This window comes from Leucoraja erinacea, chromosome 29 (assembly GCF_028641065.1).
Source record: "Leucoraja erinacea ecotype New England chromosome 29, Leri_hhj_1, whole genome shotgun sequence".
NCBI lineage: Eukaryota > Metazoa > Chordata > Chondrichthyes > Rajiformes > Rajidae > Leucoraja > Leucoraja erinaceus.
In genome coordinates this window covers 17852639-17879173 of record NC_073405.1, presented here as the reverse complement: position 1 = coordinate 17879173, position 26535 = coordinate 17852639, and the positions used below count along the sequence as shown (strand labels likewise).

Sequence of the window (26535 nt, the reverse complement as noted above, 5' to 3'; positions counted from 1 at the left end):
CTCCACCCGACAATGACATCACAATCCGATCTCATTTACATTTAAAAAAAAGGCAGCAGTGGGGGAGGGGACGAGGAGAGGATTGTTTGTTATTTAAACAGATAGAGGGAGAGGAGGGGGGTAGGGAGGGGAGAGGGGTTATGGAGGGAGGGAAGGAGTGACTGATGGTGAGATAGGGGGGAGGAGGAGAGGCGAGGGAGGGTGAAGAGGAGGGGGAAGGAGTGTTGGGGATGAGGGGAAATGAGCCACGCCTGCACAGTTGGGGGCTTTGGGTGAGTGGTGGAATATTGTGTTGGGGAACGGGTTGCGTTGGAGGAACAGGTGAGTGGTGGAAACGGGTTTCATTGGGTGAATGGGTGAGTGGTAGAATATTGGGTTGGGGAACGGGCCCAGCGGGTCAGGGGGATAGGGAGGGGAGAAGGGTTATGGAGGCAGGGAGGGAGTGACTGAGGGTAGGGGAAAGGAGAGGGAGCAATCCATCAATAGCAATAATGTCCTTCCTCATATTATGAGACCATAATTACACACAATATTATCCCAAAGATGTACAGGTTTGTAGGTTAATTGGCCTCTTTATATTGCCCCTAGTGTGTAGGGTGTGGATGGAGTAGGCAGTACCCTACCTTAAGACATTGTAGGTGTCTTAACTCTGGTGCTCTTAAGACACATACTATGTAGGGTACAGCATGGTACAATACACACGTACTCTGATCACTGGGATATTAGGTATTCTGTACTGTTTTGAAAGTGAAGTTTTACCCATAAACCAGTGCAATATCAGTGTACATAAAACTGAATCAAACTGCAATTTTTATTCAATAACCCGAGTATTTAATTTATAATCTTAATTCCCTGTTGCACACAATAGCTGTATTAGATTATGGTGCTGAAAAACCAACAATACTTAGAAAGATTAAAGTAATTCTGATAATGCATCGCATCGCTAGTAATAAAATCAATTCTAATTACAGAATCATAAATATACGGTACAGATGTAGGCTATTCAGTGTATATTCAGATTCTTTAGAAAATGCAGTTAGAGTTTTTCCTTCAACTTTTAAGGCAGAATGTTCTGACCCACAACACTCTTACAATACATAACCATGCAAGACATACAAAACATAAATGTCCCACAACTGGTGTTGAATCCAATGGTCAGGCAAAGCTGCAGTGGCAGAGCAGTTTGGCTCAGTCTCGGCATCAGCAGCTAAGAGAGCAACAGGGTCCTCTCTTGGGTTAACTTTTTGGGTCAATTATGGTCTTAGGCCAAGGTTGGCATCAGCTCCACCCCAAGAAGGTCCGCAGCTGCTTCTTGATTCTGCTCTGCATATTCTGCTCACGTTCATTTTATGGACAGAGAACTCTCCAAATCAATCACGGGTGGGTGAATGGAGGGGTGTACAACAAAGGGCAGATTGAGTTCTCTTGGCTTTGTTCAGATATTTCGTTATTTTCTTATGATCAAACAAAGGGATCCAAAGAACACCATCACCAATCCTTGATCAGCTACACTAAATCATACTCACTTGGCCTACATAATTTAACACTAACTTCTGCAAGGAATTTCAATTTGTTCCATTTGGAACACTGCTGGAATAGATAAAATAACACAATCACATTATAAAGTCATAGAATCATACAGCGTGGAAACAGGCCCTTTGGCCCAACTTGCCCACACTGCCCCAACATTAGTCGCACCTGCCTGTGTTTGGCCCTCTCCCGTTAAACCCATCCTATCCATGCGGGTGAGGCAGCATCTATGGAGTGAAGGAATAGGAGATGTTTTGGGTCGAGACCCTTCTTCAGACTGATGTGAAATCCATGTCTGAAGAAGGGTCTCGATCCGAAACGTCACCTATTCCTTAGCTCCATAGATGCTGCCTCATCTGCGGAGTTTCTCCAGCATTTTTGTCTACCATAGGATACAAGCTGAAGTTTACAATCAGTTGAAGACCGGATGCTAGTCAGGACCGAATTGGAAATGTGCTTCTTCTTCATTAGTTTCATTGCTGTATGTGAGATATCTGTGAACAACATGGCTACCATATACGGTTACAAAACATTAACAACTACCTTTCACAATACTTTCAAGTATGTGAGTGCTGCATGAAGACATAACATGATGCTGTATTTTCTGTCAATTCCTTTCAATGACATTAATGCTGAATTTTTAACCCAAGTAAAAAGAGTTTATTGCTTGTGTTGGGCCAATTGTAGTAGGAGAAGCATCCAATAGTCCAGAAAATCTGCTAGTATGACACAAAGACCCTCAGATTCTGCATTACTGGAGATTTACTTGAACATGACAATAAACTCACTTGAACTTGATTTAAGGCATGCATGCTCTCTACATTTTTAAGTTACGTTTTCTTTACTTCGATAAACCATGAGGATCAAGGTGAAGATAACCAAATTAATAATGATCCATTAAACACCTACCAATTTCCGCCTTTGCTCTGGAATCCCAGACACATCAACTGGATTTCGCTCCAACACGTTCAAAAATCTCACCTCAGGAACGGCTATTGCACAGATCACATGGACCCACCTAAACAGACAAATGCAGTTATTAAATTTTGCTCACAGACACTTTGGATCTAACTACAATTTGTCTTTACATTTCCATTGAGAGCAATAGTGATATTAAATGCATTCACTTTCATTACACTGGGTTTCACCTACAAACACTAATCCCAAAGTTGCTATAGTAATTCGACTCCATAGTCATTTGAACAAAAGAAATTACTAAATGTGGTAGATATGCCCCATCTATCACGGATACTAACCTCCCCACCATCAAAGGGATCCAAGTTGCCACCAGGGCACGAGCGCACAACTGGGTTGAAGTGTCCATGAGCGGGATGGCCTCTGGCCACCGCGTAAAACGGTCAACCACTGTAAGCAGGTGAGAAACACCCCCGGATGGGCATTCTTTAACAGCGGGACAGGCAGCATCTCTGGAGATTAGGAATGGGTGACGGGATGACGTTTCCCATTGCTGGGCAGATGCTGGTTGACAAAAAGTGAACACACAGTGCTGGAGTAACACAAATACGCAGCAGAATTTTGGAAATGTCATCCCGTCACCCATTCCTTCTCTCCAGAGATGCTGCCTGTCCCGCTGAGTTAACGAATGTCCACGGTAGACTCACGAGTCACTACGGTAAACGCACGGGCTACTACGTTCTTACAACGAGTTTAAAAGTTCAACATTTTTACTTCAATAGTAAACTTGACTCGTGGAAACCTTTCATCGTGTTGAAAGATTTTCATGAGTTAACAAGTTTCCCGAGTACCTGCCGTTAGCGTTACGAGTTCCGAAGTTCCCGCTACGTTAATTCTACGTGATTACCACGAGTTTGATTTGTTTTAAACTCGGGATCACTCGTGGGTGGACTCGCACCTTGAGACAGGGGTTGTAGCATGCAACGTTTGTCAATTGCACACTATACCTTTGGCCTCATGCAAGAAAAAAAAATTAAGTTGTGCTCTGTTCTCTGGCCTGTTGCACACCATCAACATTAGGAACCTCTCCAGATTGGGATGACATAAAACCAGACAACATTGGCGCAGAACTAGGCCATTCAGCCCATCAAGACTCCTCTGCCATTCGGTCATGGTTGGTCTATTTTTTCCGCTCAACTCCATTCTCCAGCCTTCTCCCAGTTACCTTTGATGCCCTTACTAAAAATTCCCAATAACCTCCACAGCCATGAATTCCACAAATTCACCACCATCAGGCTAATATTCCCTATAATGAACAGCTATGTGTCACATCACAGTTAAGGCAATTGTATCCTGAATTACTATTAGACTGATTCATAATAGTAATGCAAAATACGATTAAATATTTTTGCAAAACCAGTATCCCTGTTCTCACTACAAATAGCAATGGTTCCAGTAACAATACTGCTTAAGCTTGGCTTTTTAGACAACCTAATATTCTTATCCAGACACAATATACTTCTGGATCTTGCTATCCATTGACAAGGGAATGCTCTATTTAGCAACGCCTTAACGATATGTGGATTATGAAAACTTGCGAGTAATTTTAAATGCTTTTTTAAAATATGCTTCCTTTACCTTTTGTCAGTAGTACTTTTCAGTGCCCCACCTTGTAAGTTGCACAAACAGCAAGCCTGAATCGAGGAATAAAATACAAAAGTTAAACAGAAAATTAAAAAACTATCAAAAGGATTTCCACCTAAACAATCACAATTAGACTGAATCTAAAAAAACTGTTTCCATTTTGAATTAAAATTTTAATTATTTTTTATTTCAGTTCTTGTAATAACCACATGAAATGTGAAACCATATTGTGAAAGCCATTCCCTAGACAGGCACAAAGATATGCCGCAACATATGGTGTTGGCAGAATGGTTAAGTTACAAGTCCAGTAACCCAGAGTCCTATATTGACATTGCAGTTTAGAGTTTGGAGAAACAGCTTCGAAACTCGGCCCATCGAGTCTGTGCCAACCATCGATCACCCGTTCACACTAGTTCTATGTCATCCCACTTTCTCATCCACTCCCTACATACTAGGGGCAATTTACAGAGGCCAATTAGCCTACACACCCATGTCATTGGGATGTGATAGGTTTGCTAACTATTTTATCTCCTCTTCCCATTCTGACTTTTCTGTCCTGGGCCTCCTTCATTGCCAGAGTGAGGTCGCACATAAAACTCGAGTAACCTCACCTCATATTCCACTTGGTGGCTTACAACCTAACAGCAGGAACACTGATTTATCCAATTTGGGGTAACTAGCCGACAAACAACCAACCCCTTTTTTTCCCCTTTTATCCCTGTGCCCCACCTGGATTTGTCTCCATTTCTCTTAATTAACCAGCATTTACAGTTCCTATTGTCACGAAATGTAGCATGTCAATAGTGTTAACAGAAATCATACATTGTTAAGGAACAATAATCAATTTTCCAATAAACTGATCATATTATAATCAAAAGCAAACATAATTGCGGTTATTTATGTTTAAAAATAAACATTTATAGTCATCCCCTATTTAAGGCATTTGACAAGTTCCTCATGGTAGGCTAATCTGGTAGATTAAAATCCATGGGATCCATTGTGATTTTACACTTTGGATTCAGATCTGGCTTACCCATAGAAGTCAGAGGGTACAGGTTGAGGGATGTTATTCTGGCTGTAACCAATGATGTTCAACAAGAATCTGTGCGAGGAAAAACGTTCTGATCATCTACCCTATCTATGCCTCATATAATTTTATAAACTTCTATCAGGTCACCCCTTAGCTTTCAACACTCCAGAGAATACAATCAATGTTTGTCCAACCTATTCTTGCAGCTAATACTCTCTACTCCAGACAGCATTCTAGTAAACCTCTTCTGCGCCTCTTCAAAGCCTCCACCTACTTTCTGTAATAGGTCACAAGGAATTGGAGTAGGATTAGTCCATTCAGCCCATCAAGTCTACTCCGCCATTCAATCATGGCTGATCTATCTTTCCCTCCTAACTCCATTCTCCTGCCTTCTCCCCATACCGCCTGATACCTGTACAAATCAAGAATCTATCTATCTCTGCCTCAAAAATATCCACTGACTTCTTGGTCTCCACTGACTTCTGTGGCAAAGAATTCTACCACCCTCTGACTAATTAAATTTCTCCTCATCTCCTTCCAAAAAGAACGTCCTTTAATTCTGAGGCTATGACCTCTAGTTCTAGACACTCCCACTAGTGAAAACATCCTCTCCACATCCACTCTATCTAAGCCTTTCACTATTCTGTATGTTTCAATGAGGTTTCCCCTCCTTCTTCTAAATCCAGCGAGTAAAGGGCCAGTGCTGACAAACGTTCATAATGGGTTAACCTACTCATTCCTGGGATCATTCTTGTAAACCTCCTCTGAACCCTCTGCAGAGCCAGCATATCTTTCCATAGATATGGTGCCCAAAATTGCTAACAATATTCCAATGCAGCCTTACCAGCACCTTATAGAACCTCAACATTACATCCCTGTTTTTGTATACAAGCCCTCTTGAAATAAATGCTAGCATTGCATTTGCTTTCTTTTCTAGTGATAAGGCATTCAGAACTGCACATAATACTCCAAATACAGCCTAATCAAAGTACGATAAATCTGCAACGTGACTTCTTGACTCCTATATGTAATGCTTCGACCGATGAAAGCAGCACACCATAAGCCTTCTTTACCACTCTCTATACCCGTGTTGCCACTTTCAGTGAGGTATGGACTTGACCCCCAAGATCCATAAGCACATTGATCACAGACAGTGTGATGCTTCAATGTGGTTCATGATTGAGTGTCTCAGAGATTGCTATGATATACAAATTCACTAAATGGGCTCAATTGTTGTAATGCCAACACTTCTGCACAATTCCTGACAAGAGCTTCCCAAACAAATCCAATGAAAAATATATTACATAATTCATTGACAAACCCTTCACATGTGAAGCTGACATTAATAACTTAAAACTGAATCAATGACATGCTTGATTCTCAACAAATGTATCATCTGTCCATGGACTGCTTGGACATTAACCACATACTCAGCGTCCTTCCCCTCACATGTTTCAGTCCACTACTTTCCCTTTGTTTATTCTCATACTGTCAGATCCTGAAGCAGTGCAGGGAACTTTATGACATACATTTCTATTTGTTGTCCATCTTTCCTCTGGGGGGGAATTTTCTACAGTAAGGTTCAAAAAGATCATAGTGTTTCAAAGACTTGTCAGTGTCAGGTATCTACTGTGGACAATATCACAATTGACTTGTTTTAAAGGCCATTGCTGGCTCAAAAGCATGTTTTTAAAAGACCAGCAATTTCTGTGAAAGCTCGCCACAAAGGCTTCACTTCCACAAAAGTTTACCAACTGCAGGCATCACTACTTAAAACCGTTTCTAGAAATAAATCCTCAACAAATAAAATATCCTGTGGCAAAGTTCTTGTTATTTATTATCTGTATTCCTTATTTCAGTGGCATCCATTGACGGAACTAAAGCTGAATTTATTCCTTTCACCGCCGAATGTCCACCCACGATGGCTTTCCAAATGTTACCAATAGTAATCAAGAGAAAATGAAATATTTTTTAATTTCTCCTCCCGGGAGCGTCCAGGCTAATTGGAGCCTCTCTTTACTTACTCCGAGAAAGGTGAGCTAATATTGCACAAAAATGGAATTTCTGACAGGTATTACACTGGATGTAACAGCAGGAGGATGTGAAAGCTGTCCACCAATTTGGGGAAGAATTGTCACCATTCTATTTCTAAATGGTAAGGCAAAGCACAAAACTTTCAAAGCCGCGTTTAATTGAAACGGTCCATTAATTTCTCTCACTGCTTGTACCCCAATCCCAACAATCAAGATAACTTGGCTTAGCAATTCAGAATTCAGATGCTGGATCTCGATTAGTTCAAAATATTTGTGTAGAATATTGCATGGAGCACTCACCGCTGTCCAAGCATTAGCTGTACATCGTGAGCAGGTCCAGCCGTCTTTGACTAAATCTGGTCGAATACCATAACAACCTGTAAAGAGCAAATCAGCTCGTTGGTAATGTTAACAAACATGCTCGCCTCCCCTAAGGTCAGTGCCTTAATTATTCCTAAATATTAATCATTAATCCCCATTTCCCTCAGTATTATTATTATCTGAATGGCAGATTATTAACTGAATGGTGTCAAATGAGGAGAAGGGGAGGTGCAACGAGACCTGGGTGAGCTTGTACATCAGTCACTAAAAGTAAGGTACAGCAGGCAATGAAGAAAGCCAATGGCCTTCATTGCGAGAGGAGTTGAGTTTAGGAGCAAGGGCGTCCTACTGCAGTTGTACAGGGCCCTGGTGAGACCGCACCTGGAGTATTGTGTGCAATTTTGGTCTCCTAATTTAAGGAGGGACATTATTGCTATTGAGGGAGTGCAGCATAGATTCACCAGGTTAATACCCGGGATGGCGGGACTGACAAATGGGTTCACTGGGTTTTTATTCACTAGAATTTAGAAGGATGAGAAGGGATCTTATAAAAACATCCAAAATTCTTAGAGGATTGGACAGGGTAGATGCAGGAAAAATGTTCCCGATGTTGGGGGAGTCCAGAATCAGGGGTCACGGTTTCAGAATAAGGGGGAGGCCATTTAGGACTGAGATGAGGAAAAGCTTCTTCACCCAGAGAGTTGTGAATCTGGGGAATTCTCTGCCACAGAAGGCAATGGATGCCAATTCACTGGATGTTTTCAAGAGAGAGTTACATTTAGCTCGTAGGGCTAAGGGAATCAAGGGAAATGCAGAAAACGCCGCAATAGGGTACTGATTTTAGATGATCAGCCATAATCATATTGAATGGCGGTACTAGCTCGAAGGACCGAATGGCCTGCTCTTGCACCTATTTTCTATGTTTCTATGGCGAGTGTGGAATTATGTTTTACTGCAAAGCTGAAACAATTCTCCAAAATTAGCAGTTACAAATAAATATGAAGCACGAGAAGTGTTTCACCCAGAGTTGTGAATCTGTGGAATTCTCTGCCACAGAAGGCAGTGTAGGCCAATTCACTGGATGTTTTCAAGATGCTTTAGCCCTTAGGGCTAATGGAATCAAGGGATATGGGGGAAAATCGGGAACGGGGTACTTATTTTGGATGATCAGCCGTGATCATATTGAATGGCAGTGCTGGATTGAAGGGCCGAATGGCCTACTCCTGCACCTATTTTCTATGTTTTCTATGTTTCTATGAGAACTACTAGTCATGAAAACATAACTGAAACAATTATGGAGTATGGTCGTGATCATCTAAATTGCTGCCTTTTGCCAGACAACAGAAAAACAATGGTAAACTTTTATTTTAAATCAATTTTCTGTACAGTTATTTTATGGCAAGGTAGGACCCAATGGGCAAGTGTGCTATTTTTTAGTAATCCGAATCCCTGCCATAAGAAAGCCCAGTACATAAAATTCAATGTAAGAGTGTTTCAGCAATACAGCTTAATCATGGTACGATGAGTCTTTGTGTAGGTAAAAACAATAAAAAGCAATCATTGGCTCATTGAAAGTGGTTCTTCAGTTCTTGTGTGATTTCCTTCATCAAATGAGAAAGCAGTAAATGACCAGCAGAAGTGAAGAATTAATTTGTTTTGGGGGATAATGCAAAGCATAAAAGAACTCGATCAATGCCAAATAAATGTACAGTGGAGACACTTCAAAGCTACCTTGTGTCCATAAATTCAGGATCAGACTTTTACCATTCACATTCTGACTGCAGGCTCTTCTAATTATTAGAGCATTAAAGCTTCTTCACAATAACTAACACAAATTAATGTGTAGACTGATTAAGCCAGACTGGAACATATTTGCCACAAGGTTCACAACATATCCTCCTTCATTCCATAGGTTTTATGTTGTTGTTCATTAGGTATGAACTGTCACTTCACTGATTTAGGTTAAACTCAATTCTCAAAAGAAAATTATTTTGTCTGAGGATCTCAGCATAAATATTTTACAAACGGGACTGAAGTTATTATTCTAATTTAACCAGTTTTCATTGGCATAACAAAACAGGACTAACATCATTTTATTGCCTCGTCTCCCACACCAAGATATGATTTCTAGCTCAGTATTTTTATTTATAAGGCTGCAATCAACATTTGAAATTCACCATTCAAACAACTATTTTTAAATCTGAACACCAGAAAAATAGCTTTGCTCATCGCTACCACAACATATTCCCAAATAATTAATCTCAACAATTGTCTTAGGCACCTTGTAAGGAACAGGAAATATATGGGCTTATAGACATCTGCTATTGCAAGGATAAGTTCAAACGTGGGTGGAAATTTATATCCAGTCTGTTTTCTATTGGGTTGAATTCAATTTATACTGTGACATTCTACTTGAGTTTTAATAAATAATTTTGCTTCTGGCCTTTCTCAGTCAAACACAAAGAAAAATTCAATTTCTTGAATGTAAATTCAGTACATCCGCAGTCTGAAATTTTTATTTAGCGATTGGATTGTAGATGGAGCTAATGTGCAAGTATACTCCTAAAAATATAGACTGGCAAACAGATAACTTAATAAGCAAGTTTGGTATTCCGAAAAACGCAAGGAATCATGGGATTTGTCAAAGGTCACTCGCAATAAACATTCTCGGCAGCTGTGCTGCTGTATGTATACAAACCTGCTTTTCATCCGTGGTCAGGATCGAACTCGGGTCTCCAGCGCTGTTGAATTGCTACTGGACCGTCCCCGTCCCCTCCTGAGTGTCCCATCCCTGTCCGGGGGCAGCCGGAGATGTCCGGGGTAACCCTGGACTGACGGGACACCGGCCTGGTGCAGTGGCGGCCGAGACTTACAGCCAGCGTGGAGAAGAAGCACTAACTCCAGCTCAACTCAGCTCAGCATGGATTTACGAAGGGGAAATCATGCTTGACTAATCTTCTGGAATTTTTTGAGGATGTAACCAGGAAAATGGACAAGGGAGAGCCAGTGGATGTAGTGTATCTGGACTTTCAGAAAGCATTTGATAAGGTCCCATAAATGAGATTAGTGGGCAAAATTAGGGCACATGGTGTTGAGGATACAGTGCTGACTTGGATAGAAAATTGGTTGGCAGACAGGAAACAAAGAGTAGGGATTAATGGGTCCCTTTCAGAATGGCAGGCAGTGACTAGTGAAGTGCCCCCAAGGCTCGGTGCTGGGACCGGAGCTATTTACAATATACATCAATGATTCAGATGAAGGGATTCAAAGTAACATTAGCAGATGACACAAAGCTGGGTGGCAGTGTGAACTGTGAGGAGGATGCTAGGAGAATGCAGGGTGACTTGGACAGGTTGAGTGAGTGGGCAGATGCAGTTTAATGTGAATAAATGTGAGGTTATCAATTTTGGTAGCAAAAACAGGATTTACTATCTAAATGGTTTCAAGTTGGGAAAAGAGGAACTACAATGGGAACTGGGGGTCCTTTTTAATCCGTCAATGAAAGTAAGCATGCAGGTACAGCAGGCAGTGAAAAAAGCAAATGGCATATTGGCCTTCATAACAAGAGGAGTTGAGTATAGGAGCAAAGAGATCCTCCTGCATTTGTACAGGGCCCTAGTGAGACCACACCTGGAGTATTATGTGCAGTTTTGGTCTCCAAATTTGAGGAAGGTCATTCTTGCTATTGACGGAGTGCAGCATCGGTTCACAAGGTTAATTCCCGGGATGGCTGGACTGTCATATGCTGAGAGAATGGAGCGGCTGGGTTTGTATACTCTGGAATTTAGATGGATGAGGGGGGATCTTATTGAAACATATAAGATTATTAAGAGTTTGGACATGCTAGAGGCAGGAAACATATTCCCGATGTTGGGGGGAGTCCAGAACCAGGGGCCACAGTTTAAGAATAAGGGGTAAGCCATTTAGAACGGAGAAGAGGAAACACTTTTTCACACAGAGAGTTGTGAATCTGTGAATTCTCTGCCTCAGAAGGTTTGGATACTTTCAAGAGAGAGCTAGATAGGGCTCTTAAAGATAGCAGAGTCAGGGGATATAGGGAGAAGGCAGGAACGGGATACTGATTGTGGATGATCAGCCATGATCACATTGAAAGGCAGTGCTGGCTCGAAGGGCAGAATGGCCTACTCCTGCACCTATTGTCTATTGTAACTCTTCCTGTCCCGCTAGGTTAACCGACAACCCTGGACTGACGGGACACCGGCCTAACGCAGTGGCAGCCCAGGCTTACAGCCAGCGCGGAGAAGAAGCGCTAACTCCAGCTCAACTCTGCCTGTCCCGCCGGGTAACCGACAGCCCTGGACTGACGGGACACCAAACCGGAGCAGTGGCGGCCCAGCCAGCGCGGAGAAGAAGTGCTAACTCCACTGCTCCTGGCCGGTGTCCCGTCAGGCCAGGGTCACCCCGGACATCTCCAGCCGCCTCCGGACAGGGATGGGACACTCGGGAGGGGACGGGGATGGTCTAGTAGCAATTCAACAGCGCTTGCAGCGCCGCAGACCAGGGTTCGATCTTGACTACGGATGAAATTCAAGTCTGTATACATGCAGCAGCACAGCTGCTGAGAATGTTTATCGCGTGTGACCTATGACCTGGGCATGCAGTCGGAATACCGAACTCGCTTATAGAATGATAACACTTTTCCTGGGTCACTGTCGTAGACTCGTTGAGAATAGATCAGACACCAAGGTATTTGGGAGGTTAGAATGACTGGAAGGGGGAGATCTGAAGGATTGCAGCAATGTCAGAAACACCATATTTTCGGCTAAGACAATAAATGTGTCTGCTTGTTTAGAAACTGGTGCCCTGATTAGGATTAATCTCATTATCAAAAATCCAAGTCTCTTATCTAATTTACTATTTGTGAAACCTGTTGTTTTGGTCTATTTAATCGGCACAACTAATTTAATAATGTTATGACAATAGGTGCAGGAGTAGGCCATTCGGCCCTTTGAGCCAGCCATTCACTGTGATCATGGCTGATCATCCACAATGTTATTAGCTATGAAGCATTTTGGGATTGCAAAGATTCTAAAGCCTCTGGGTTAATTTGTCCCTTCTGCAACCTTATCTGAATAACGTTGTGCATTTTTCAAAGTTATACATAACATAACTTCATCAATGCATATGAATTCAGAGAAAACATTCAGTGAACATTTCCACTCTCCGAAAAGTCGACCGATCTACAATTCACTTCCAAAATATACTGGCTCAATTTTGTTTTTTTCTGTTTCTTATATACGCGTTTGACTGTTTCACAATGAAGTAGGTCATTTACATTAAAAGATGCACTTATCAGATTTACATAAACTTGCATGCAAAAGAAATTGAATAGTGAAATTACAGCAACATCTACATGTTATATATTACAGCTACATGTTCAATGAAAGGCTGAACAGAACGTCATCTGGGGTAATTCTCCCCATCAGGCCAAATAATAAATGGCCTCCAGAAAAGTGAGAATAATTCAAATCAAATTCATCACAAATGTGGAGATATGCAATAGTTCATACTATTTTCAGCCACAATTATGGAAGCACATATTTCACAGTGCAACAGTACAACTGGTTTGGTTGCAGTAACTAAACAAATAGATATGATAGAACAGAGCTCGCAGCAAGTGTGCACAGCAGACAACTGCTGGAGTACAGCTAAAGATATGGGCATTTTAGCAATCTTGTGTGCTTTGCAATGCTATTAGGTAAGCACAGTAAAGTTTGACACATTCTGCCACATGTTGGAAGATGATGGTGCACTGACACGTTATGGGGTGAATTGTTGACAGAACGCATGCAGAATAAAAAGGTGCACAAACTGCCGACACTTCAGTAGCTTTCTAAGTTTCTGCCATGCCATAAGAAATATGTTGTTTACTGTTAAACTTTTCATTCAGTGTTCCTAGTTTTACGGCAGTTCATGAACAATTAAATAGCGTGTAGGAGGCTACAGATAACAATGCACAGCCAGGTGAAAATTGCTCATGTTCCCAACAAGAAAGTCAAATGCATTACAACTAATTACTTGTTATGTGCAAGAAGGAACTGCAGATGCTGATTCACATCTACAAAATGCAGTAACTCAGTGGGTCAGGCAGCATCTCTGGAGAAAAGGAATAGGTGATGTTTTGGGTTGAGACCTCTCCTATATACTTCTTATAGGAAGTCTATAGTATATGGTCTAGTCTCAATGGTAATCAAATGGAAGGTGTTATGAATGCTTGCTGCTGTTCTTCAGACTGTGCCCAAATGTTGTCTGGATCTTGATGCATGCTTGTGGTATGCCAGACACTGCTCATCGCCAGCAAAATAGAATTGAACCATCTATCGTTGATAATTAACTCCAACACCACCAAAGGGATAAGACAAAGGCAAAATGGATTTATAAAAGGGAAATCATGTTTGACAAACATAATTTACATTTTCCAGAGACATAAATTGGTGCTTGTGGTGTACTGGATTTTCAGAAGGCCTTTGATAAAGTCCTATATAAGATGATCATGTGAAAAATTAAAATACATAGGGTTTGGTTTGGTTTAAGTATGCAGATGATACTAAGATAGGGGGTGTTGTGGATAATGAAGAGGATTTCCAAAGTCTACAGAGTGATTTAGGCCATTTGGAAAAATGGGCTGAAAGATGGCAGATGGAGTTTAATGCTGATAAATGTGAGGTGCTACACCTTGGCAGGACAAATCAAAATAGGACGTACATGGTAAATGGTAGGGAATTGAAGAATACAGTTGAACAGAGGGATCTGGGTATAACCGTGCATAGTTCCTTGAAGGTGGAATCTCATATAGATAGGGTGGTAAAGAAAGCTTTTGGTATGCTAGCCTTTATAAAATTGTACAAGGCATTGAGTGAGACCAAATCTGGAGTATGGGGTACAATTTTGGTCGCCAAATTATAGGAAGGATGTCAACAAAATAGAGAGAGTACAGAGGAGATTTACTAGAATGTTGCCTGGGTTTCAACAACTAAGTTACAGAGATAGGTTGAATAAGTTAGGTCTTTATTCTCTGGAGCGCAGAAGGTTAAGGGGGGACCTGATAGAGGTCTTTAAAATGATGAGAGGGATAGACAGAGTTGATGTGGACAAGCTTTTCCCTTTGAGAATAGGGAAGATTCAAACAAGGGGACATGACTTCAGAATTAAGGGACAGAAGTTTAGGGGTAATATGAGGGGGAACTTCTTTACGCAGAGAGTGGTGGCGGTGTGGAATGAGCTCCCAGTGGAAGTGGTGGAGGCAGATTCATTGGTATCATTTAAAAATAAATTGGATAGGCATATGGATGAGAAGGGAATGGAGGGTTATGGTACGAGTGCAGGCAGGTGGGACTAAGGGGAAAAAAATTGTTCGGCATGGACTTGTAGGGCCGAGATGGCCTGTTTCCGTGCTGTAATTGTTATATGGTTATATGGTTTGGGATAATAGAGTTTTATGGTGTGAAAACTAGTTGATAAAAAGATAACGGAATGAGAGAATAAACATTCTTTTTTAGGGTGGCAAGCAGTGACTAGTTGGATTGGTGCTCCAGCCCGAGCCATTCACCAGAGACATTGATAATTTTGTATGAGAAAAAAATGAGTGGGATGATAAATTGTGAGGAGGAGGTGAAGAGGATTCAAGGCGATTTAGACAAGTTCAGTGTGTGGGCAAATACACAACCAATTGCATTATAAATGTGAAGTTATCTACTTTGATAGGAAAAATGTTGAGCAGAGTAATATTTAAATGGAGATAGATTTGGAAATGTAAATGCACAAACAGATTTGGCTGTCCTTGTGTATAAATCACTGAAAGTAAACATGTACGTTTGACAAGCAGTTAAGAAGACAAATAGCACGTTAGTCTTCACTGTCAATAGTTTTTGACCACAGGAACAAAGATGTCTTCCTTTAATGAGACAGTGCCTTGGTGAGAGGACATGGGGAATATTATGTCTAGCTTTAGTCTCCTTACCCAAGAGAGGATATCCTTTTCTCTGAGGGAGCGTGATTAAGGCTCATCAGACTGATTCCTGGGGTTGTTGTCCGAGGAGAGGCTGGGTCACCTTGGCCTGTATTCACTTGAGTTTCAAAGAGTGAGAAATCTCCTTGAAACGCACAACTGACTGGTTGGATGTATGGTCGATGTTTCTACTAACTGTGGGGTCTAAAAATATGGTATCACTGTCTCAGGATAAATCAGAACATTTATTACTGATATGAGGATAAGTGTATTCACTTAAAGCGTGATGAACCTTTGGAACACTCTGTGGAGGGCAAGTAAAAAATATGTTTAAAATGAAAATATAGATTTTTCGATAGGAAAGGCATCAAGGGAATGATGAGAGAGTGAAAATACAATATCAAAATTAAGGATTGTACTCATTTCTTCTCACTTTAGTGATGGCACTGATAGGGCTGACACCAAATGGTCTGTTCTGCTCTTGTGTATCTATGTTTCCCCTCGTGCAGGTCATCGCTGACCAAATACTAAAATGGACAAGCTACATAAATACTGCAGCTGAGAAAGCAGGTCAGAGCTTGTTATCCTGCAGAGAGTGACTCAGCTCCTTATGCCCCAAGGCCTTTCCATCATATTCATGGCACGTCAGGAGTGTGGAGGGAATATTCTCTGGTTGATTGTATGAGTTCAACTTCAACAATACTCAAGCTGCTTGACAGCATCTAAAACAAAGCAACACTATCCACCACCCTGAACATTAATTCCCCTCCACCAACAGCATATGGTGGCTGCAGTTGGTAGCATTGATAAATGTATCAATTACTTGCCTCGCAGTTGGTAGCATTGATAAATGTATCAATTACTTGCCTTCAACAGAACCTTCCCACCCATGACCTCCACCACCAAACCGGCAGCTACTGCATGGAAACACCTAACGCAGGTTTCTCCCCAAGTCACACACCATCCTAGCTTGGAAAACACAACAGCGAATACACTAAACAAAACTGCCGCAGTTCAAGAAAGTGGGTCACCACTTTAGGGTTGGGCAATAAATGTTGACCTTGCCAAGGATACCAAGATTCCAAATAATGAACAAATACAAAAAGACTGCAATCATCTGGAGATTAAAAAAAAATAAGAGGAACACTTTACCTTTGTTTAAAAATTAATACAAAGGTATACTTTACTTCATAGATATTCCATATCTATCTTTTCTACATTCTAACTTTTCTAATACATGAAACATTCATTCTACATGGGAGTGTTAACATGTAGTCAATATGAGATGCACAACTGATGAAGCATGGTGTTTGCAATGTGCTGCTTTGGAAACATTGGTAAGGAATTCGTAACTGTCCACTTCCGAAAGGAAATAATCACCACAGTTACTTAAACGGTCTATCGACAAGCATGACATCCTCGAGGCATTGAATAAATAAATACGTTCCAATGGATGAATAAGAAAATGGAGGTGCTGGCAAATTAGATAGATAAACATTGGAAATGTTTCATGTGAAATATGAGAAATGCTGAGAATCAATACTTTAGCTAAACAAAGAGCAGAATATTAATTTTTCAAAGAATGCTCTGTAGTCAGTGTAGGCAATACAAGAATAATTAAAGAGATCAAGCCGTTAAACATGCAGAAGCCACAAAAACCTATCAAACCTTTCACTATGATTCTGCAGTAGTATCGTCTGTCATTTAGGAAATAATATCGGTGTTCCCACTTTTTTCCCCACAGAATCTCTTAATATGGAATACTACCAAGCTTAGTCAGACTCCTTCAGCTGCCTAATTAGTTTTCTTTTCGGTTTCTTGCACAAAGCCCTGTAAATCTTTCCTCTTTAAATACAGGTTTAATTCCCCATTGGGAGTTTTCACAGAATCTGCCTCCATCATCTTTTCAGGTCGTAAATTGTTCTCATTTTCCCAATTCCCCTTCAGCAACTACATTAATCCTGTGGTTATTGGAGCTTCTAGCATTGGAAACAGTGGTTAAACAATCAAACCTTTCCTAACTTTGAATACTATTAAATCTCTCAACAGGCTCTGTGCAGAGGAAAGTAATCCAACTCTGTAATCCATCTCCTTACTGATATTCCTAATATAGATGGGAGCAAAGTTCCAAAAGAAGACACACAGGGGTTGAGGCACAACACTACAGAAGGCAGACTACATAATAGGTAGTCTGTAATTTCTTGCTTTGGAAAGCTTGGATATAAATTAAAACTGCTTATATATATCAGAGCATTCCCAAATGATGAGATTAGAAACTGTGATCATTAGCATGTAAGAGCTCATGCACAGAAGTTACAAACGTTAGTACACAGGTAAATAAAAAGTAATAAAGCTAATGGAACACAAAGCCTTCACCTGAAGCAAAAGTTATGCTTCAGCGTATAAGGACCTGGTTAGAACCCATATATATAGCATGTGTTCTAGATACCATACTCCCTGGAAGGACAAATTGGCACCAGAGAAAATGGACCAGCGTATTACTGGAATGATGCTTGGATTAAAATACTTAAATTATGGTACAGATTTCATGGACTAGCATTTTACTCCAAGTTTTAGATTCCTTGTAAACTAAAGGGTGATCAACACAATGGTTAAAGAATTTATAGGGTAGAGAAAATAAAATATGTTTTCAAAAACAACACAGCAGAGTCTAACAAGTTCAGGATAATGTTAGGAAACAGTCCTTCACACCAGGGGAGATATCTGTTATCCTGGTCCTTCTAAAGGCGCTCAAGATAATTGAAAGTTTCAGAACAAAATCGGGCAGGTCTTTCTTACCGAAATTGAACACAACAATGACAGGTACATGGAGCAAAGGTACAGCTTTGATTTAATTAAAACCTGTAAACACAAAAGGTTGAACAGCCTTCTTCAGTTCCTAGGGCTCTAACCCAATATCATCCTGTATCTTCTTCAAAACCAAGACATCCAACTTGCTACAGGACAAAGACCACAACAGAATGAAACACAGACTCGAGATTAAGTATGCTTGAATGGTCCTTCGTCATTATGTTTACATTTTTCAATTAAAAATTTTGAATTCAGACAGAATTTTAATTTGGAAAACATGACATTGAGTCCAATAGTCTCAGCGACATGGGTTAATAGATTGGAGAACTTTCAAGGAGTTACATTTTGACAATATAATTTTTGTACAAATTATATACTTACTTGCATGGACCTGTAGACAGCATTTTGCACAGGAAATTAGCAAGCTGGTACCATCTTCACCGATGTACGAGTTTGTAGGTAGAGGCTCTGTGTTTTCTCCACCTGATGTGAAACACATTTCTGGGATGATTGGCTTTGTCTTTTGCCCAACCTTGGCAGCCACTGAGATGGAATTTCCTTCAGCTATGGAAATGCCCTGAGCAATTTCTCTTTCAGGCTTAAAAAATAAAGGCATAATTTAAGAATCAATAGGGGCATTTGCAATATAATTTTGCAACCATAATTCCAACCAATGACGCACAATTTGTTTAAAATCTTTCTAGGCAAAGAAAAAACATTCAGCTCGTGACCTCGGAGGCCAAGAGAACAGAACAAATTATCCACATCCCATGTTGTTGCTCCCAGAGGAGTCTGTTAACTTGACAGGCAGGAACAAGTAAGTGAAAAGCTGCCCAAGGATAAAATAAAATTCAGAGGCTACAATTCATCTACCGGCTGTATTGACCTATTCTATTCTCAAGTGACAACAAAAGAACACAAGCCCTCTGGACAACATGCTGCCAGTCAACTTGGAAATATTATCCATTCACATTTTGTCACTATTCACCCTGTGAGTTTTTTTTCCCCAAGCTCCGTCCAACCTCCTTTCCTTTTAAATTTTAAGGCTCTTTAAAACATTCGGTAATATTCTCTTTAAAAAAGTATACAAAATTAACAGCAATACCTCATGATTGTTTTCTGAATTATCCAAGACCTCAGCTCATAAATGAGGAAGCTCAGCTGGAAATTCTGCATTTTGTTGGAGATCAGCCAATTTCGGGCAAAATGTTAAATTAAGTCTTCTTCACCCATGTGTACATATTAGCAATCCCGATTTTTTCGTATTTATTGATGTGATGGATATGACCACAGCTGGTAAGCTGATAAATGCACTTGATCTGGCTGACTAGCTCAGACATTTCACAGGGCAGTAAAGAGTCAACTGCATCCGAAAGCTTGGAATCACATTTAAACAAGGCAGAGTAAGGATGGACGTGTTTCCTTAAAGGATATTTTATTGAAACACCCTTTTTAATTCCACCCCTGTTCCTGTAGTGGATTGTGAATTTCAAAACCTGTGCAAGTGATCATATTCCCAGACGAGGAACAATGAGTTTTATTAACATTTATAGGGATACACGTCTACATAAACACATACATTAATCGCATAGTTATGTGTTATGTGAAATCTTGACATATTTCACTAATATGCCATGGAGTTAAAAGTATTCTGTCAAAAAGAATGCCATAGGGATGATATAAAATCCTGACCTATGAGTGTCCATATCTGAAAAAAGTGTTCAGTAATTACAACTGACCATGGACCCCCAAAGCCAGCAGAAGAGGAGATTGAACCTGATGGCACATATGTGTGTAGATAAACTTGAAAATGGATGTTCTCATAGCCAACACTATGTGGCTTTGATGTTCACCCATGGATCCCCATTTGGTGACATTTTATAGAAAAAGGCCTGAGAACACCATGATGTTCAGTAAGACCCAGGGTCATTGTATTTGTAGTTTTAAACCACAATGGTGTCAACTACTGATCATCGATTGACCAATTCTGCCCTGTTCCATTCACTGGTTATCTTAAAACCAGAATAAATAGTAATTTCAATATACTGAATATTATTGCGCAAATTGTTCTCAAATATTCCTTCTGCATCGCCTCTCCCCCTTCCAATAAGATTGTATCATGTCGACATTATACAAACACATTTAAAGATCATTTTCAATTACTTGAAGATGTCAAATTCTATATGTCTCTGTTTGATGTCGAACAGAATTCAATTCAAAATCAATCTCACTTTAATCAAAAGTGTGTTGCAAATGTAACATGGGGACATTATTTGGCCTTCCATCAATTTTATAAAAACTTATGCTTAGATCTTGCTACATGAATTTATTAATCAAAAAATTCAAGCCAATAAATAAAAATATTGTAAAAACAAACTTATCTTTTCTAATGTGTGAAGTTATATTCCTTTCTAGCACCCAGACATCAAGAAAATGTACTTGTCTTCTAGCCAGTGCTCACAACAGGGTTTTGCTTAAGAAATTAGAAATTGAGCATTCATTGAAAAAATAGAATTTAGATACAATTCAAAAACAATTTATAGACACTTTCTTTTTAAAGGTACTTTGCTGGAGAAAACTAAAATTGAATGTTGGGCTGAAGGAGCAGAGATATGAGGGAGGAGCAAATGCTTAACCAGATATTTCAAGAGAGATTTTAAAAGCAAAGAAGTATTCTAGTGCTTGGAACATTACCACTGATAGGCACTGCCAGCAATGAAGGTCAAAGGCAACAATGTACACTTCTCATTGTGTTTTTGATTTTTTGTCTTTGGATTGAATTCTGTTTTTAATTTGTGTTTTGGTGATGTCTTTATTATTTATTTTATTCCGATTATATGTTTTATTATTCTTGTTAATCACTATACGGTGTCCTTGAGATTTTTGAAAGGCGCCCAAAAATAAAATTTATTATTATTATTATTATAAGAAAATGATGATCAAATATCTTGGAAAATGAGAAGACAGTAGCAAAGTCAGCCAACTTTGCTGCATACTGTTCTGGGAGAGAGGCCAAAGTGTTCATGGCAGACCTTCCCATAGTAGCTATAAGTATCGTCTAATTCCTGGACCGTCTACAAGCCATAGCCGGAGCTCTCTTGTGGACCTCTATGATTAATTCACCAGCCTCAGTCTGGCTTCACGGGACTGAGTGGTTGTGGGCATATTCACCACTCTCAATGGGGATGCCAAATTTGCTTGGATTTTGGAGCTGTGGGTGGTCCTTCAGTTGGCCATGAGCATAATTTCCATCAGGCAATCTTCAGGCACAGACTTCAAACTAGCAATGACTCCAAACATCTGGAATAGTCTATGCAGATCCTGGGCTGGGTCTCCCAAGGGACTCTTTCTGCTGATCTATTGATCCCAACTGGCTCAGCCATTTTTACGATATTGAATGTGGAAGCTGCTCAAACCTTTATCCTGCAACCAGCACAATGTAAGAGCTCAGCCAGTGGTGGAACATGTGGTTTTGAAGCCAGGATTCTGATGCACAAAACTGTTTTGTCAGAAAAGCACAAGGACAGGAAAGTCATTTTACCCATCTAATCCAAATTCCAACAACTTCTCTATGTAGCCTGTAATTCTCAAACACAGTAACATCACAACTTTGTTAAGTTTGGATCTCCATTTTTTTGACTATGCTTTTTTTTTCCCTTGAAGAATATGGTTGATCCAACATGAACTGATATTCCTTGTTCAATTGCTTCCAGAAAAGCCGAGTCTGAAATGCCCTGCTTTGCACATTTCATAGAGGTCAAAAAAGGAACATGAAGAGCGAATCAAATCATATTGCTACTTATAAACAATCACGTCAAGGTTTACTGCCTGCCTTATGTAAAGCTCAATTAAGCCCTATGATCTTTGATTTACCCATGTAAAGACAAATCTTTGGTGCCAATCTTTATAAAATGTAATGGTTTTTCACAGATGTGGATAATTGGTTAATTACAAACAATTAGGTCACAATACAATGCATTTCTCTAATTGAGTTTCTCCATTTCTACTTCACTGAACTGCACAAGTACTTTCCTTGGTCCAAAACACCAGAATGACTTCTAGATGGCTAATTAGTATTCATCTCACAATATGTTAATTTTGAACCTTAATTTTAAACAGATTTGAACTTTGCATAATTTAACATTAATTCTTGAAATAACATTTCAAAAATGTAATTTGTATTGAGTGACTAAATGCATCTTGTTTAGGGTGTTTTATCTTTCATATTTATTCCTTCCATTTTGTCTTCGGAGCCCATGTTTTCGCAGTCAACAAGGAAGCCAAAGAGACCCATTGCATTGGAGCAGCATGCACCGTGTGGTTTATCACCAAGGAGATACACCACTCTGTTGACAATGAATGCAAGCACCATTGAAAATCTCTGTGCACAAGGGACCTTTGTGCTCTGTTTTAAAGCACAGGTACTTCCTTGGCATTATGTGGAAAGATCAGATCTACCAAATTCCTCATCTACTCAGCATTGCGAGCCAGGCCATAGCAACTCTCATCTTCTGAAATCACATTTAAGTGGCAAAGGGTTCCTGTTCAAAAAACAAACTGCTGGAGCAACTCAGAGGGTAGGGAAACGGAGAAACGACATTTCGGGTCATGACCCATCTTCGCACTGTCCACTTCCCTCCACAGATTCTGCCTGAGTCACTTAGTTCCTCTCGCAGTTTGTTATTGCTCAAGATTCCAGCACTTGCAATCTCTTGTTAAAATCAGATTTTAAAGAATGAAGATCAAACATATACAACAACCAATATAATCAATAAATTATACGGATCAGCATTATCAGTATTAAGTGTGCAAAGAAGTTCTTTACCTGGTAGTAGGGATAGAATAGCGTACAGATAGCGCAGAATGGCTCAGTGAGTGCAGCAGATCCATTAAACTTCCTTTCTGCCAAAAAGTTGTATGATTGACTTTGCCAAAGGTGAGTGAGCGGCGTCTTCCAAGCCTCTGATTCAGTTTGATCTTCTTCACTGGAGAAAACGGGCATTTCTATGGGGGATAATTGCAAATCAATACTAATCGTACCACTTTATGTACATGATTGCCAGTATCCAGTCCAAAAATGATATTGGCTACTTTTCAGCAAATGAAGGTAATATTTTTGGTTGCTGTGCTTAAACTTAATAATATGGCATTACTATTCTCTGCAGCCACCAAATGGCAAATCCACAGACTCCATGTAGATGGAACAAATAAAAACAGTACAGTTTGAACAAAAACCTATGGTTTCTAGATCACGTGAAACATTGCCTCTGCCCACTGCTTGCATTATATGGAAAATCGCTACACGTGTATGATTACAGATCTGTTTGGGCTACCCAACATTTCTCGTCTTTTAAAAAAAAAGAAAAGGCGTGGATACTGATCAAATGCTTCAAATAAATAATCAATTCTTTAACAAGAAACTACTGAACTGATACTACTGATCTGAAGAAGGATCTCGACCCAAAACGCCACCCTTTATTTTTCTATAGAGGGGCTGTCTGACCCAGATTTTACTCCAGATTTTTTGTGTCTATCTACTGAACTTCCAGTTCTGCTGGACAGCAATCCAATTACAATTCACTGAGTAACTTAAATTTCAATAATTTAAATTTTTCTCTCAGATTTTTTAATTATATCTTCGCTACATATTATTTATTGCAGGTGAGCAGTCAGATCCTGGAGCTTCTGTGAATTAAACAAAAGATTAGCAATTAAACATTTAGCTTCTCACAACAGCTTGCACTCAAAGTTCATTGAGAAGGACTGAACTGTGACAGAAAAGTGGGACTTGGATAGAGAATTTCAGAGGATAGAAACTCACTGCCTGTAACGATACAATCAATCAGTACATTCAGAGGGGAATTGTACAAGAACTGGAGAGCTAATACTTTGCAGGACTTTGGGGGGTATAGGATTACTCTAAGAATGCCTTCTATGCTGAAACACAAGGAGATTGGGGGCACTCTAAAAGAGAAAGTATACAGTGGGCCATTCAGAAGATGTGTGAGTAAGGGAACAAAGAATGAAGCTGTTTCAATGCCTGGTAATTAATTCATTGAACAGTGATTAGTGAAAGCGCAAGAACAGGCCCTTCAGCCCACAATGTCTGTGGCGAACATGATGCCAAGGCCATCATTTATCTACCTGCATGTAACCCATATCCCTCCATTCCCTGCATATCCATATCCCAAAGTCTTCTAAATGCCACTGGTATATCTGCTTCAACCACCACCTGCAGCAGCATGTTCCACGCACCAACCATGCTTTGTGCAAAAAAACTTGTCCCGCACATATCCTTTAAACATTGTTCCTCTCACCTTAAAGCTATGCTCTCTCATCTCAAGATTTTTTCTATCCTGGGACTGTCTAACCTCTCCCAGTAGCTAATACCCTCTAATCCAGGAATGATTCTGGTAAACCTCTCCTTTACTCTTTCCAAAAACTCCACATCCTTTCTGTAATGGGACGACCAGAAATGCATGCAATACTTCAAATGCGGCCTTACCAAAGTCCAGTAAAGCTGCATCATGACTTCCTGACTCTTATACTCTGGCATTAATTATCTAGTTCAGTTTAGTTTATTGTCATGTGTACCGAGGTACAGTCAAAGGCTTTTGTTGCGTGCTATCATGTAAGCAGTAAAACAATACATAGTTACAATTGAGCCATTTACAGTGTAAGGGAATAACGTTTAGGGCAAGGTAAAACCAGCAAAGTTCGATCAAGGATAGTTTGAGGGTCACCAAGGAGGTAGATAGTAGTTCAGCACTGCTCTCTGGAACCTCACGAGGCTCTCGATCTCCTTCCTATATTCCGTCTAAACATTATTTGATATCCTGCCCACAATGGTGGTGTCGTCTGCAAATTTGAAAATTGAATTGGATTTGTACATGGCTGAACAGTCGTGGGTACAAGGAGTAAATAAGAGGGCTGAGAACACATCCTTGCGGAGCCCCCATATTGAGAATTATTGTGGTGGATGATTTGTTCCTTAGGGAGTGGGGGAGAGGAGGAGAGGAGAGGAGGAGGAGAGGGAAAAGAAGAGGGAGGATGAAGAAGAGGGGGGGGGGAGTGCTGGGGGATGAGGGAAAATAAGCTGCGCAGTAGGGGGCAATAGGTGAGTGGTGGAATATTGCGTTGGAGGAACGGGTTGCGTTGGGGAAACGGGTGAGTGATGGAATATTGCGTTGGGAGAGCGGGACCCAACGGGTCACACTTGGTCAAGTAAAAGATAAAATGTCAGAGTGACATAGACGTGGGTGGGAGCACCGTGAGAATACTCAACATTAAACTCAGACGCAAGAAATCTCTGGTCAAGCACAAGTAAGAAGACCACCTCCTGACTATTTCCTGCCTTCCATCCTCAATTGATGAATCAATGTTCCTTAATATCAAATATCTCTAGGAGGATGACACAGAATGGGTGGAGGTATTCGATGTCCATCACCATCTTGGCAGCCCCACCACTGGCTGAATTCTGGAGATATGGTTGCCATATTGGACCTGTAGTCTGTAGCGAGGAAGCCAATATGAATTTTAAACTTGCTTGAACTTGTTTTGACCAATCTGGCCATAGAAAAACATAGAAGATAGGTGCAGAAGGCCATTCGACCCTTCGAGCCAGATGAATCCATCTGTCCATAACTGGCAACTGCACAGTCCTTTGCAATATAAACCTTATCATCAATGAAAGGCGTTATGTGGCACTACAATTGTGACAAGTGGACAGATTCCAAATTGGATATCTATAAGATGCTCGGTCTATTAGCAGCAGAAGATATGCACATCAACACAATCTAAAGATTCATGGCCTAGCATTACTATCCAGCAATTGGATCAACCCAAATTCAATGAGTGCAGAGGGAATATCAGGAGCAACACTAGATGTACCTAGAGATATAGTGCCATCCTGGTAAAGCTGCAACACAAGACCATATGCATGCTAAACAGCAGGAAATAAACAAAGTCAAAACATTTCAAAAAAAATAGATCAGATCAAAGCTCTGTTGTCATTCTCCATCTAGTAACAAATGGTGTTTTCTGTTAAACTGCAGAGGTTCCAAAAGGACCGCATTAGAGGTGACTCAACAGCACTTTCCTCAATGGCCAATACATGATGGCCTTGCTTCTATTGTCCAGATTCCCAAAGATTGGGAAAAAAAAACTTAAATCATGTTTATTTTCATGCTCATTTCAAATTGTGCTTTTGATAACTGTATATATCTACCCAGTTAATGCGGGAAAAGGTATAATATGGGAAGAGGCAGGATTCCATCTTAGAA

General features: G+C 40.3%; 1 protein-coding gene across 2 annotated transcripts in view; it reads right to left on the bottom strand.

The window, feature by feature from the left end:
* Positions 1-26535, bottom strand: part of kdm4b (lysine (K)-specific demethylase 4B) — a 280148-nt gene that overhangs the window by 40683 nt on the left and 212930 nt on the right. For both annotated transcript variants that reach the window (XM_055658796.1, XM_055658797.1), the window contains 5 exons: positions 23079-23257; positions 18635-18851; positions 7453-7529; positions 4084-4139; positions 2440-2548 (listed from right to left, as the gene is read on the bottom strand). In XM_055658796.1, the coding sequence (XP_055514771.1) occupies positions 2440-2548; positions 4084-4139; positions 7453-7529; positions 18635-18851; positions 23079-23257 (638 nt within the window). The remainder of the gene's footprint in view (positions 1-2439; positions 2549-4083; positions 4140-7452; positions 7530-18634; positions 18852-23078; positions 23258-26535) is intronic.